The sequence below is a fragment of the Rhopalosiphum maidis genome, chromosome 2 (genome assembly GCF_003676215.2).
Source record: "Rhopalosiphum maidis isolate BTI-1 chromosome 2, ASM367621v3, whole genome shotgun sequence".
NCBI lineage: Eukaryota > Metazoa > Arthropoda > Insecta > Hemiptera > Aphididae > Rhopalosiphum > Rhopalosiphum maidis.
Window position 1 is genome coordinate 60,747,218 of NC_040878.1, and position 17,265 is coordinate 60,764,482.

A 17,265-nucleotide genomic window follows, 5' to 3' on the forward strand; every position below is an offset into this window, starting at 1 on the left:
CACCGTATCTCCCGAGGAGTAATATAAGATTACCTTGCCGCGCCTCCGACCGTATTTAGACCCGGCCGTCCGACCATCGCCCGTCACCGCGATCCCATATAATATTCTTGCTCTTGTTAATAAATTAATAATAATATGTGTACGTCCGTAAAGTTTACGCCGAAGTATTATTATAGTTGCGCGCACTATGCTGTTGAATACCACGTGTTCAAACGCACCCGAGGACATTGTAATCCCGTGGTGTGCGCAACTCCGGTACGTTTAATCTAATTACTACGTCCGCGTGCATACGAATGGCAACGTTAAACATGATGATAATAATAATAATAATAATAATAATAATGATAATAATACGGCGGAATTAAACAGTGCGCGGGCACATAATACTATTACTACAACAATGAGACGTGAGTATCTGCAACACAATGCTCCTTATGCCCGTACAATACCGTTCCACTCGATAGGACGTATCGGCATTTGTATAGTCCGTTCCGCGTATCCGATCGTTATGGACCGGCGTGTGTAGTATTTTAGAGAGGAGTGTAATACGATCGAAATATCATTTATGTAGAGATTATAATACATTATTAATAGCTGTTTATGTAGTTGACATATAAATAAATCCAAAAGCACCCGGTAAGAATTAAACGCATGTTTATCTAGTGAAAGAAAAATTAAGATGAGTAATAGGTTTTTATATGATATACTCGTAATACGGCGCCCCGTGCTCGAAACGAACCCAGCATAATACCATGATATAATGTAATGTTTCCGTGTGTGAACCGAGATACACGTTTTAGTAATTTTATGTTACAGGGAAAATAACTAAAACGCTATGCGCGGGAGTACGTTATAGTTTTTGAAAACATTAAATATTATAACACATCGCAAATCACCACTTATCCGCTTATTCGCGAAGTCGTCTTAACAGGTCTGAAGTCATCGCGCAAAATTTAGTGACATGGTCTATCGGAGATATATTACATTTTATGACTATTTAGAATGCAATCATATTTAAAATTTAGTAGTATTCATAAGTTTTGTAATGTTGTATTATTACTGAATGTTTTACTAAAATATGTATTTATTAACAGACGAGAGTGACACATAAATAAGCTTAGATTTTTATCTATACAAGATAATTATTAATATTAAAAATGGTTTTGCTTAGATAAGTCGCAACAACACTCTTATTGGTTATAACTACATAGTAGAAACGAAGGTTTTAATAGTACGGCGTTACAATTTTTCACTGAAAGTTATCGACGATAAGTAATCACTATTCACGACACTATAATATTATATAATATATGGGCTTTGATTGATTATTACATTTAAAAAAATAAAGTGTTATTATTAAAATATTTCAAGTGACATATAATTTTGATAGACCCTAAATGATAACATATCTTAATCATGCAATGCAAATATTAGAGACGTAATAATATTATTATAAATTATAATAGTATATGCTACAGAAGACCTAATCCTAATGGCATGTATGTGTGGGTCATATTATTATATCGTCCTCAAATTTCGTCTACATAATATTATAATTACACATACTCGTCGTAAAATAAATAAGTCCTTATTTATTTATTTTTTCAGACGCAATGAAGATTTCAACTGTCATGATATTATAACGAATATAGGGCACATGCGTATTTTTGTGATATGTGCATGATGTATGTTGTGTATACATAATAAAGAAAACTTGATTTACAATGAGTTTCAACAAATTTTTCGTAACGCGTTGCAAACATAAATAAACCTTAATAAATGTCAATTATATAAGTCAATTGAAACATGTGTTTTTTTTTTTTGGAAAAATACATCTCATTGCATACAAATTAGCACACATTATTCATTTAAACCGTTATTAATATTCATCTTTCCGTAATTGTGTTAAAATATTACACACTATAATAAACTGTATACCTTACAGCTTTCCCCGTTCACGTGAATGATGTTTTATTGAAATTTTACTATAATATTTAATGGGGAAGGGGAAAAGGGTCGATTTACGAGATATTTTCATCCCGTTCAGACAATATTATACATTTTTTAAAATAATATTTGTCGATACTCGTGGAGCCAAACAAACATAAAAAAAAAAGCATTGCAAAAATAATATATGAACACAATTCGTTTTTGTTTACACAAATCACTATGTATAAAGTATATAATTATAAAAAAGCTACTTTTTTATGTATTCGGCGACAACTATATTATGTTCTTGGGGTATGTTACTTTCAATAACAATCTTAACATTTTTTAATATTTATTTATACTGCACACAATGTTCTCAGCTGTGGTATTACATTATAAACGCGTTTTATTGTATGAATCGTGTATAGTACCTGCTGGTTATTTTTGCGAGATATGAGAACGTTAAAAATAAGACTGACATTTTCTGTACTTCACCTGATGTTTCGATGTCAATCCATCAACATATTTTATCGTATAAGTAAAGCAAACTGTGTTAGAGTAATTAAAAATACACTTATTTTAACTGGAAAATTTTCGAAAAACCCTTTTTTGATTTTCTTAGGAACCAAACCGGAACCGTTATTAATATTTGTTGCCAATGAATTTTTCGTTTTTTTCGATTCTGATTTTATTTAGCTATTTTATAATATATTTAAGGAATAATAATCGATTCAATGTAATATTTGGTTGATTATGTTGTAAATATATACATGAGTTTAAAATTGTCTATTTCTTTACTCTACAGAAGTTCCAGGAAACAAAAAAATAAACTTATATAAATCGTAAATATTGTAATTTTCCAGTCAGTTAATCAAATTCCATTGTCATGATCATTAGTTATTACTCTATGATATGGTTTTGGATTGTGACGTAAAAATAACTAATAAAATAATTTAATAATCGTTTTAATTAACGATCATAAATAATCACCCTTATAAATTGTTATCAGATTGTGACATGGAATAATGATTAATATATCTACTGGCTACTACTACTATACACTTATAAACTATATATATTTGTGCATATTGAATACTCACATACAAATACACACATACATATATTTATAATATTATACTTAATAGTTTCTGATTATTTTTTTTATAAAATTAAAATAGGCTTAATGAGAAGTAAAAAAAAGTTGTATTATCAATAATTAACGTTCGGTTATTCGTAAAAATTATCGAATTTGTTTTTATGCGCCAAATTTTAACTGTAACCGAAAAAAACCATTAAGATTCCAAGCCTCAATTTAAATTAAATAATTTAAGTATAAAAGAAATAGTATATTGTACAAAATAAAAATATTTAGCTAATTAATTTTAATAAAAGTCATAATGTTGAACTTGTTAATGTATAATATAATATTGTGTGGAGATAAATTAGTTTTAAATATTAATGTATTTAAAGAATGGTTCCTTTCTACCATTTTTATATATTTAAATCTCAACGGAAACGATAAATAGTAATTACTAATATATTACTGATATTATTCGTCGGAGTTAGATTAGCTATTGTCATAAAATATATTACTAGTAAATGGGTTAATTTAAATCAACCAGTTTACTTAACTTAACCCAAATCACAGATCTATTATTCACCTTCTCGAAACACTTCTTAACCCTTTATAATCGTAATAATTATAACACTTTGAATAATAACTGTAGAGTACCGGTAATAAAATCAAAAATACGGTAAATACTAGAGAAAAGTATTAAATACTTCTTTATTGACAAGAGAGACTCGGTGGGAAAATAACAAAAGTTTAAATTAATAGATAATTAATCAATTTAACTACTCGTAGTTAGGAGGCGTTTATTTGCACAGCCGTCTGTCGCGAAATTATATCCGTCCGTCAATCACGTCAACGCGAGTACGCGATGTCATAACGGGGAAACTACGTGGGTACATTATTAATAAATCATGAAAAATATTGAGTACTTACAATTTGGCTCACTTGTTTACTCTTAAATTTCTAATTTAAAGTCGTTTAAAATTGGTGAAAATGAAAAACAAATCTTTGACGCAACGGAATGTCTGAGACGAGTCCAAGGATCCAGCTAACTACAGTTGGGGACCCCCAATCTCAACCCACGGTGGAAATGAAATAAGTATTTCCAGATGATGAGTTTTTATTTAGACAAATAATTGCGTAAAAACATAATGAAGCAATTATTTTGATTGAAAATAGTATTTACATTCTATGGCAGAAGGTACGTGTTATAGGCATAGGTATATTACTATATATAACTATACTTTACCTAACAAACCGAGCTGAAATTTTCTAATTATTTCTGTACATAAATTTCTTGACGTTACATTGTACATGTATAAAAATCTATAAGAATTCGTACGGACAGCGTTTTTCCTGTTTAAACGTACGAATCATCAACGACAATCCACCAATTGTCGTTTTGGTAAATACACAGACGTCAGAGTCACGCGATTCGTATAATTTGCAGTAAACGCGTATACAGATGAGGAGAGACGAGTCATTATGCTAAATTATGGTCACCGTTAATAGAGCTTGGCAATTAGTTAATCTAAGCCAACGGAGAGTATAAAAAATAATAACAACAAACGAACTTAATGAACAAATATATTATATCATTATTATTATTATTTTGTCACACACAACAGCAAGAACTAAAACACTTTACGGGACGTTTTTAATTTGCCAATCAGTAGCATTGGGCCGAGATAAGGGTAGAAACCACTCTAAACTTTTGTTCGGCGACCCTTCGTTCTTTGGGTGTACCTATATAATAATATATATTATATACGTTTAATACGCGTAACTGTCCTGTGGCGGCCGCGTGGACCGGAAAAGGATAAAGGGAATTGTTTTGTTTTTATTATAATTATTATTATTATTATTATTTTATTCTATCGTCATTATTGTTTTCTCCGTTTTCTATGGCACACAACAAACAAAACACCTTACCCGGACCATAGCACGAATTCGATGTTGTCCCCGTGCTTCTCCTTCATTGCTTTCACAGCGGACTGGACCAGTGTCCACGGCGAATCGCATCCGTAGTCGCCCAGTCTACCGCCGCCGGACGGTAGACTGGGCCGTTCCATGACCAATAGTTCCGGATCGACCGCCGACCGCTTGCAACCTAAAAAACCAAACGGTTCATGCGAGTCATTTATACGTTATTTAAAATAAATGACGACCTATGTATTATATTATAAGGCTTGACATAAGTAACTGACAAATATAACATATTTATTATCTATACGTATTTCGTTTTATTCGTGTTGAGATTATTATTTATTTATTATTTTGTTTTTGTTTAATATAAAATATTTAAAAAAAATTATAATCAATAAAATTAACATAATATATATAAATAAAAAATACATTAGAACAAATGTTATTTCATATTTAGTCGATTATATCTTTAAGGTATTTTTTTAACTTTTTTTTTACACTCATGTAATATGACAATATCTAATTACTGTTTAATATTGTATTTGTGTGACGTCAATTCCAGTCTTCTGAAAAGCTAATTATTTTAATGTTTTTGAGAAATGTGTTCGAATATATTTATTTTATATATATATATATAAGACTTATGTACACAGATAACAATTTTATCGACTCTGTGCAATACATAATAGCTCTATTATTATACGCCCGCAACAAACTAAAGATTTTACACTTATCAGACGATACTATTTACACAAAATATCATTGTACACAATCATTAAAAACCGAAAAAGTTTTGAAAATTACACACCACTGTGGGAACGCTGCAGTAAATTGAGTGAAAACTTTTATAAACATAACATAAATTTAACTTCGTTAATCAAAAATAAAGTTGCTATTATAGGTACTTTAAAAAAAAAATAATTATAATATATATTCATTAAACTCTCGTGGTTCAATCAAAAGAATTTCTGAGATAAATCTATTGTTAAATTCGCCAACAAAAAAGTATCGATGTTTGCAATTATTTTCTTGGCTTAAAGCCCTGTTTCTAAGGTCCCATTGACTGTGTATACATTTTAAATTTATTGTTCTTAAGGAGTAACTATTTCTCTATAAGTTAATTTATCATTATTTGTTTGGCACCATTGTAGAACAATTTATAATACATTATAAATAATTGTTATTTAAAGAAATGTTTAATATATTTAACTAGCCTATATAATCCATGGGATGGATGGGAATGCTGGCATGACTGTAACATATGTAATATTTCTATTTTAAATTGTGTTAAGTTATTTTGATAAATCATATGACTTATAATAATATTATAATTATCATATAAATAATGTGCATGTGTTGAATTTTTATTTTCATATTTAATTTAGTTGCGAATGTACACTCGTATAGGGATAATATATAGTTTATAAGTTAAACATCGTTTAACTAAATTATACTGAAAATGTAATAAAATCGTGGTGAATAAAAAAAAAATTCCTAAATTTAAGCATCGAATTTCTAAAATTACTTAAATACTTAAAATGCAATAATAATTATGGAATATAATAAAACTTTGTAAAAATAAATAAATAAATAACAAAACAAATTAGATAAAAGTTTTTAAATGTTATATCAAATAAACAGTCTTTTAATACAAACTATAAATGGTTGTAATCAAAACCAATAGACTAATAGTGTTTTATTAAAAAATAAAATGTTACATATTTTGTCCTCGTTAAAAAGTATTTATTGTACATAGATATAATACTCGGAACAAAATTAACATAAACCATATAACTTTCCCTTTGTATAAACATATATTAAAAATAAAAAAAAAATGTTATGCACAAAAAAAAAATAATGATAACATTTTCTTTGCAATTCTATATTGAAAACATATTTTATTAATTTTCTTGTAATTTTTTATACGCGTTGAACGATTACACTAATCATTCAACGCATATAAAAAATACAACAATGCGAGTATTTTTCTTTCGTTGACATTCTTATATCGTCTGTGGAAGTATAAAGACTACAGAGACTATAGATATTACACGTGTTACAGTCGTACCCAGTCTCTCTTATCTATACATCATGTGGTTTTATTACAATTTCGATACAACAAGATATGTGATGTGACACCAAAAAAATAAAAGCTTTGAATATTTTCGTTTTTAGTAGGTTTGAAATGTATGGAATATAATGTGATACGTAACAATATAACACGAAAACGTTTATTGTTAGTTCTTAACACGATAAATATATAAAACCGACACTATTTTTCATTCCTAAAAGTTTTAAGTACGACTTATACACGATATTTTAAAATACAAAAACGACTACGGTTTACATAAATGTTTATTGACTATATATGTATATATTATATACTATATACATATTTACATAAAGTAATAAATGTAATTCTAATAAAAAAAAAATCAACTCGCATTGTCACATCGTTTACTACTATTCCACGTACATTTTTTATCCTAAATGCCGTATGTTTAGTAATCCATTATGTTTGTAATTTGTCTCTTCAGAACAATTTATTTTAAAAGAAAAATAAGAATACAGATAGATGTATATAGGTATCTACTATTTTGAGAGCCGGAAACGTTTTAGAAATAGTAATTTTATGTAAATTTAAAAGCAGGACTAGACGTTTTTTAACGTTTGATACTATTGTTCAAAAATTCAACGAATGTAACAAAAAATGGTCAATATTATGCATAGAAAATACTCTTTTTAACTTACCACACAAAAATTTAATTTGATTTGTTTGAAGTATTATTACATTAAATGAAAAATAACATTTTGTATTATCATTGTTTTTGAGACCTATTTTTTCATGGACATATTATTTTTATTATTTGACGTAAATAAACAAAAAAAAAATAATAAGAATAATAAACAAATATTTGTATTTTTATTAATAATCTATTTGGTTTTTTTTGCGACGATAGAAGAAAAATTACCTTACAAAAGTTGCGGTGTAATAAACAAGTTGATCGATGTAATATAAGTGTTAACACTTAATATTCCGATAGGTTTTAACTTTTTTAAAAATGGTATCTCATGTATTATAAATCATAATATTTAACAGATAATTTGTATTCATTTTTATATTTGATAGTTTGATACATTAAAAGTTTGTAAAATATAATAATAATATTATTATTTTTTTTTTCATCAAGTGAAAATTTGTTTTGTTTTATAAATTGGATTTGTGATGTGAAAATGAGTCATCGATAATGAGTTTCAGTTGAATTTAACCAACACGTGCAATTTGCTTTAACAATGGTCATGTCCGGTTATAATTAAAGGTCATTCGACATAAATAAATTAATTCAAAAGAAAATTTCAATATATTTATACCGGTCATAATTTAAAAACGAGATACCAAACTATATTAATATTTTATCGATAATAATGAAACATAAACTATAATTTTAAATATACATATATATTTTTAAATAAAATTGTTTTTCTACACTCTTATGCTTAATGTATGATTGATATTGACAAAAAAGAGGCGTTTGAAGTTTTATAATCAAAAAATATAATAAGTATAAAGGTTAAATCAAGTTTTATTTTGAATAAAGAAACTTAAAAATAATAATTATTATTATTAGAAAGAAACTAATAAAATACATTTTTCTATAAGCTGTAAAAATGTGGAGGATTAAAGTAGAATAAAAGATAAATTATCAACTGAGCATAAATAAAATGATAAGATATTCACAATGATGTAAAATAAATCAATATCGTCAGTGCAAATAATTGTTCATTTAAGCTTTCGATATATATTTATTTTTTAATGCATTTTGTACAGAAGGTAGTTCTGAAACGTATAACCTATACAGTCAGTAAATAGCTTTATAAAATCGAATCAGTAGAATTCAACACAAGCAATTTAAAATTGTTTTAGGAATTAACTTGCCTTAAATTATCAAACTAAGTAATTAAATAGTCAAAATGAATTCAACATATTTTTACAATGCGTTATTGTAAACGAATTTCGTCTATTATGTGAACATTTTATTGGAAAAATAAATATAAAATAGCTATATGTATAATACAAATTTAGAAAAAAACGGTTATCAAATATTTAGATAATAAAATTATAATAAATAACAATCGCGAATAAAAATAATATAGGATAATCAATTATTAAACAATCGGAGGACTTCGCACCCGCATTTGTTGTCTTCGTCCTACACACATACGACACAGACAAAAGGCGTTTACGCAGTCTGAATACAGCTAGTTCAATTTTAATTCTAGAGTAAACCTGGTTTAAAATTAAGATGAAGACGCTGATATCGTTTAAAAAAGCAAAAATTTCAATATTTTTAAATAACCTTTAACTTTTCAATAATTTTAATTTTTTTTTAAAAAACTCGCCGTCTTGCTCTCCAGAATATTGTCATATTTTAATTTTACAATCGGTATATCAATTTTACTCTAGAACAAAAATTGAGCGAGTTCTATTTAAACTGCGTAAACATGTTGCCTATGTCGTATGTGTGCAAGACGAAGACAACATTTGCGGGTACGACGTTCTCTTAAAATGTTAAGAAAATTATAATTTACATACAAAAAATGTCAGCTTTTATTAATATTCCTTATAATAACACTACGAATTTCAATCAACTTATTTATAGGTATAGTATTTTTATCATAAATTAAAAAATTGTATTCTAAATTATTATTATTCCTATTCTGTTTTATAAAACGATTTGTTCCTAAATAAAATATTAAGATATCTAAAAATCTTAAATGTGTTTGCAGCTATAAATCGTTAACATTCAAATAGAACCATACAAAACTCTTACAAACTGCTTCCAAAAATCAGCCGTTTCAAAATTAAATGTGGTTAAAAACTTTACGAAACAAACCAAAAGTCTGAGTATGCTAGAGGATTGTAGTGGTGGTTACGAGCAACCAATCTCAGTCACACCGAAAAACGGCTAGTCGTGTATATATATTGCTTTAACCACAGTTTCACAGCTTTGGTTTGATTTCGTCAAAGACGGCAATCACAGGCATTCTGAGATTTTTTCCGACATTTTACTGCCCTCCACGCATAATGCGCATGTATACAAAACTGTTTCAAACTTTATTCCTGTTTAGATCAATCTTTCGGTGGTAAACTTTTCGGCGGAGTAGCAAAAAATGTTTATGATGCCGTCGGTGACTCACGGATGGAAAATGCATATTCGGTTAGCATCCAAACGAAATCTCTGGGTACCCAATTTAATAATATCCCAAGATTCCGATCGATAAACTAGGAACGCATATAATTTGTGAACAATGATTTTTTTATAACACCACAATTCGCCATTTTCACTATCTGACAACACTCGTGATCTAATCGGTCGAGTATACTTGCACGTGAGACACTCGATTACTGTGTTATAGTTGTGGTAGTAGTAGAGCAGGGCACTTGTCCTCGTAAGTTTTTTTTTCGGGGGAGTGGTATTATTTTTCTACGCACACAAGTTCTAAAAGCAGACATTTTTAAATCTTCTGAAATAAAGAAAATATTCATTATAATACACGCATTTATAAGATATTTACTTTTTTTCCCTCAAATTATCGCACAAGTACACTTATTTCACGTTTCGTTTGTTGTTATACACGTATATTACGTTGATGTAGTGTCATCGTTATTAAATTATTAGGATTATAAAAATAACTCAATAATATTATTTCATAAATTATGATACAGGATTATCATCCCGTTATTTATTTTAAACCAAACAAGTTATAACACCTTTTTTTAATTAACTCTTATGCACTTCATTTTATTCAACTATACGGATACAAAACGTTGTTCCCAAGCCATACAAGTAGTTGTAATACTCGTGTAGAAACAAACAATTAAGTTATTGTTTAGATTTTGAACAAATTATTTTGCAATCCACCACTCCTATTTTTTTAATAAACTATACGAAACTGTTCGATTAAAACGCAAATACTTATTGTAACAATATAATACACTTATATAGATATTATTGTAATATATACTCATTATACTCACTTTGTGCGTAATCGCCGGTGGCTGCGTAATTCACGTCATAATGTATATCGGTGATGTGCCAAAAGTATCCTGAAACAAGAAAAGATAAATTTTCATTCGGTCCGCTGCTAGAACTTTGCGCCGATCCCTCGAGATTCATCGCCGCAACGCGTACGTCGGTGTTGCGGTGGAATACCGAGAGGGGAGTCGGTAGCGTGCGCGGTCGGAGGGTGTTTTTTGTGTAGGGGGTACGCGGGATTGCGCGCGCAGCTGCCGTATTATTATACGCAATACGTGGAGTGCACGGCGATGGAACCAGACGGAGTAGCCGGATTCGGGACGAGCCGCGCCGCTCCCCCGGGAGAGATGGACGAGGGGCTTACAATGTGTCACGGATTAGAGCAAATTAGTATTAATAACTTTACGGGCAATGCATATTGAACGCGCTTGGGACATATACACATAAACGCAGACACAGCCACACACATACACACACAGACGCACACACACACACACACGTACATATATATATAATATTCACGCGTGTACGGCGGGTACTCGGTGTGGCGAAAGCGGTGAATTTCGTGGAGGTCGGTTCGCCGCCGCCTTGCGGTAGGTAGGACGAAGAGCAATGAGTGAGAGGCGTTGGACGCGGTGACCGGAGAGAGGGTGATAGTAGAGAGAGCGAGAGCTAAGGGTAGAGATGACATGCCGGGATGTTATGGCGTAATATGGCTTTCAGCTCCCAGCAATTTATAAATATCAATTATTTCGGTCCCTTTTAGAAGGCCGAAATACGTTTCAGTCGATGCCCCCTGCCCTCACCCACGACTGCGCACTGCAGTTCCCGTCAGCGCGACAACCAAATAATAATATAACCACGATAAAAAGCAATTATTTATGATTTTCTTCTGCCACCTCAACCAACCATGTCGTTTCATGTATGCATATATATTCATGACGGTGCACATTACATTAACTGCGATTGAATTAGTCCATAAATTATTACGTGCAGTGAGATAATATAGGTAATAACACAATATAGAAGTATGACAATATTCGTAATATCGTGAAACTTGCACACAGTGTTGTGTTAAAAATTAAAGGCTTTGACTTTGTTTAGCGACAAAATCATTCGATTATGTCAAAAATTAAAACATTAAAATAAGTTTATTGACATTGGATAGTCAATATCTGATTGAAAAGACCACCAGAAAATAACTTATAAAAAATATCAGTTAAAAATTAATTTATTTAAATATGAAGAACTTTGATTATATTATGTAATAATTAAATATAAATATTTTTACATACTATAGTAATATAATTTAACTGTTCCCAATCATTAGTATAGTTTTAAATTAAATTCGCAGTTGGTACAATTATTTTCATAACTATAATATAGTTGAAGAAAATCAAATATATAGGACATTGGAATCAATAAATAATAATATAACCAATAAATTGTGTATTCGACTCTAATATTTCTTCATGTTCTCGCTGTTATTATTATATTAGACAAACGGCAGTAGTTTAGAAAAACTTAATACGGATTGCACAGAAAATTTCCAACCCAATGGCTATAAGCATAAACATCAAAGAAAATATTCAAAGTGAAAAATATACATTCGTTATTACAAAAATAATAGCTTCCTCAATCAGCTCAAAAACTAAAGTTTCAACTACCTAAAGAGATTTTTTTTAACATCTTTTCAAATGCTAAATTATAAAAAAAATATAGAATCAAAAGCTTTTTTAAAAAAATTTTAAATAAATAAATAAAATTAAATATATAAGTATAGATACATTTTTATAAGAAAGTTAGATTTGACAGCAATTCGTATATTGATATGATGTCATAATACTGGTTCTATTTAAGTTTATATTTAATTAATTATTTGACGTGTCACATAAAACACATTGAAAAAAAAATGGCGAGAAAGTAAATACTGATCTGTTTACAGTATGCGTTGTGTGGGTGTGATAAATGTGTTAAATTTGAATTCAATAATATATCATTGTATTCGAAAAAAGATTCTAAGCGTAGACAGTCATTCAGCCTACATCATTAATTTTATTTCAAGTAATGTTTTTTGACATTGTATTTAAATTAATTTATTTTACTATTGGTAATTACCTACGATAATAACATTGCATTTGAAAATATCTTTGTGTCTTGTGTGAATAAAATATAATGATACACATAAAAGTTTTAAATCATCAAGAATAATGTTTTTGAATTTTAGGAAAATAATTGACATCATTATTCATTATTTAAATAAGTGATTTAATCTAAATTCAAAATTAGAATTTTTTTTTAAATTACACTTATAGGTACATATATATTTATACTTCTTAATTCCATTATGAACTACTTTAAAAGTACTTTGTATTAAATTGTCATGCCTTAAATATAAAAGCTAAACATTTAAAAAACTGCAAAACAATTTTAAAACGTTTGTAACTTTGATGAATTATATAAACATTTAAACTTTAAATGTGTATAAAAATAAATAAGGGGCGTTGTGTGGCGTATTTTTTGATCGCAGTCACTAAAAGTAGTGCTGTGGTCAAGCGCCGTCCGGCGTTGATAGCTCTCAGATTGGTGACCACATGGTTTTTTTAGCGACAAAGCTATGTCCTACGTCATACTAAAACATGTGTTGCAAAACCTACCATATCATTATGATACCCTAAAAGTAACAAATAAAAAAAAAACACTGTTATTGACCAGCAATTTTAAATTTAAAATTTGTTGAAGCAAAAAAATCTACCGACATTTATTGAAGTAAAAAAAAAATTAAATTACTTGAAACAATCAAAATATTTTAAAAATGTATATAATGTGTAAAAGTTGATCAATCAATCAAACATTTCGTAAACACTTAAAGAATCTACAATTATTCATTTTTGAATTGTACCAAAATAACATATTCGATTTTATCAACAATAATTATATAACCCGTTTTCCCCAATTATTTTGAAACATATTTAGTAGTACAAAATAGATCCAATCATCCAGTATGTTATAAAAAAAACCATAAAATTTCAAGATCAAAGAATTTTTTTTAACTATCTATACTTGTCATGTGTATAGACACAAAAAACAACATCAATGTAAAATTGTGATTGTAAATTATAAAAACATAATGTTTAGTTTTGCAAAATCAAATTTTAATGTTCAAAAATAAATCAACGACCTAACATATATTATTATAACCGCGTGTTTACATATTATTAAACTTATTAGTTTTTATAATAAGATTGTTAGGGTAATTAATTTAAAAATAACACAATTAAATACATATAAGTATGTATTGTTCGGCATTCCAATCTATTCACGACGCTATATGATTTAAGCTCAAGTTAGAATTTTCATGAAGTAAAAGATACTTCATACTTAATCTTAAGATTAAAATGTTTAAATAACTATGATCTGTAGATACAGAAAACATCTATCGTATATTTGCATTTATTTCATATTTTAATTGTTTATGATGTTTATTTGTTTTATAAATACTAACTATTTTCAATTTGGCATAGTATAAACGGCACAGAAAACCCTTTTTGATGATAATTAGAAAAGAAAGATACAAACTTCTAAACGTTTACGCATTGCAAGATTAAGATAAAATAATACATTTCTAATTAAACATAAACAGTTATTATTATTATTATTACAATTGTAACTTTTTTATGGTAGAATTTTGATTAAATTTCTCACTGAAAAATCGCTGGTTCTAACGAGGTGTAATAGCGTTGTTTGTACATTAGACTTAATTTGATTACTACAAAAAAGTTTTATTTTACATTTTTAATGGCATTAATACATTTTCATCGTTTGATTCATGTCACTGGACTGTGTAATTTACTAAGCAAATTAAATTAGAAAAAAAGTTTTTATTTTAATTAATAAAGAAATAAACAGAAAGTCTTAAGTTATTTCTAGCCGGTCATTTTTCAAAATTTAAAGAAAATTAATAAAAATACAAAAAATGATCGTATACAAGCATCACAGAAAAATAACGTAATTTCATTATCATAAGAAAAATGCAAAATAAAGATAAACTACGCAAAAAATATTTTAAATTTCCATCATTTTAGTATAATGTAATCTGTAGATGCTGTACACCAGACGTGTCTAGCCGTTACCACAAATCAGAGAGCCGGGGATTCCCAACCACTGTACTGTAATATTCTACCGGTACGTTACGTGATTTTTGTTTAATAAATATGTATGTTCAATATAATATTTTATAATATAGGTAATAATGCATTATCTCAGACATTTTGTAAATTGGTTGTTTATGTTTATTATAGTTGTCCTGATACACATTAACTCATAATTACTAATAATAAATATATATACAACTATTATACAGGTAGGTACTCATGAATATATTATTTATTTCATGCGTTTTCTATGAACATATATAAATGGAATTACTGTGTTATCAAGTAATGCATATTGAAAAAACCTGAGCTAGACATACATAAGATATTGATAATATTATGTAAATAAACAGTTGACATCAACAATATTAATGCACACGTATAGGTATATACGCGTGGCAAATAATCATGATTTGATTTTTATTATTATATTGTGTTGAATATCATGAGTTGGTACCAAATAATATTATCGCCTAATCGGATAATTTGGAATAATAGTTGTTCTCTTAGTAAATCAATGATAAAATACTATCTATATTGGTACAATATAATATATAATATAGATTGTTTCACCAAGCAAAATTTGAGTTTTAAAATTGTTTTAAATGAATACTTAACGAACATATTTTAAGCATTTTTAGATTTTTTTATTACTTAAGAAGTTCAATGTGAAGTTACAAATGTCTGTTTTTTTTTCAAATAAGAATCCCCTTCTCTACTATAAACTATTTATTGCGTATTTTTTTTTTTAATAATTTAACATGTTAAAATCAAAATTAAAATTAGTAATTTTAAGTTATTTAACTTTGTATACTAATGAAAATAGGTCTATGATAAAATGGGTTTAGAAGATATGGTAGTTTTTACTAGTCTATCAATATTTATAATTTAATAAAATTATTGAAGTATAATAAATATTTACATCCAATATTACATAATATAAGATTTCTATATTTTTCATAACCATTTTAATAACAGAAAACTACCATTTTGAATTGGATACATAAACATAAACATAAAAAAATAATTATCCAATAATTTACAGTAAAAAGAAGGAGATTGTTTAGTTTGATAAATAGAAGAAAAAAAACTTCGAGGATTTAAAAATATAATTTTTAAGCATATTGTCAGCGTATTTATTTACAAATTCCGAAAATGAGAATTTTAATAAATTCATTATTAAATAAAAAATGGGCTGAACATGCTTGATAAAACACTATGCATGTATATCATAATAATAATAAGTCATGCGAACAAGACAATAGGCACCTAACTCACTACCTACGACGTGCTAACAGTTAATCAACGGCGGCGACGCAATGAAAATCAAACTAACTAAACCGAAATGTATTAAATACTTGAAACGTGTTCAATCCAGCACGCAATTTCTTATACAGGCGTGACTGGGTTGCAAATTATTGTTACGGCGACTTAGTGCGAATGATCTATCACTTAAGTATACGTATGTACGACAAAAAGAACCAACAAAAACGATCATAGTATACGTATTTTCCGACGCAATTTTCACTCTCACTAAGATGGTTTGCAAAAGTATACTGTTAAGTTAATAATAATAAATGGATTACACCATGCCTCAATTCTTTCTTATATTATTATTTGACTGTTATCGTTTAACTTATTTATTTAATTACTGATATTTATAGATTGAATCATTCCTTTTGGTGTAGTAATAATAAATGTTATAATATTTTGAAATAATTGGCGGTCCAATAAAAATATTATTACATGTAACAACATGTGATTCTGCACTGATTTTTCTTAACTGACCACAATCTAATATTACGCTTGATTATTATTTTAAAAAAATAAATCTAAAATATGTACAACTGTATAATAATATACAATCAACTGTTAATTGTATATACAAATATTAAATCTTAGTATATGTTTACAAATATAAAATATATTAAGGATTTCATTTTATCATTTCAAACAAAATATATTTTAGACAAACGAATAAAAATATAATATAATTTAAATATTTAATCAGATGTTATTCAAATTAAAAGAATTATTATAATTATGTATTCTGAATACTGTAGTTAAATATTTAAATTAAAACAAAATTGTTAAAACACCATGGAAAAAGTTGATAACATTGAATCGTAAACATTTGGAACATGAT

The 17,265-nt window shown here is 27.8% G+C and overlaps 1 protein-coding gene across 2 annotated transcripts in view; it reads right to left on the bottom strand.

Moving 5' to 3' along the window:
- LOC113553371 (acid sphingomyelinase-like phosphodiesterase 3a) overlaps positions 1-17,265 on the bottom strand; it is a 196,206-nt gene that overhangs the window by 87,479 nt on the left and 91,462 nt on the right. For both annotated transcript variants that reach the window (XM_026956678.1, XM_026956679.1), the window contains exons 5-6: positions 10,968-11,036; positions 4,934-5,111 (exon numbers count right to left, since the gene is read on the bottom strand). In XM_026956678.1, coding sequence (XP_026812479.1) covers positions 4,934-5,111; positions 10,968-11,036 — 247 coding nt within the window. The remainder of the gene's footprint in view (positions 1-4,933; positions 5,112-10,967; positions 11,037-17,265) is intronic.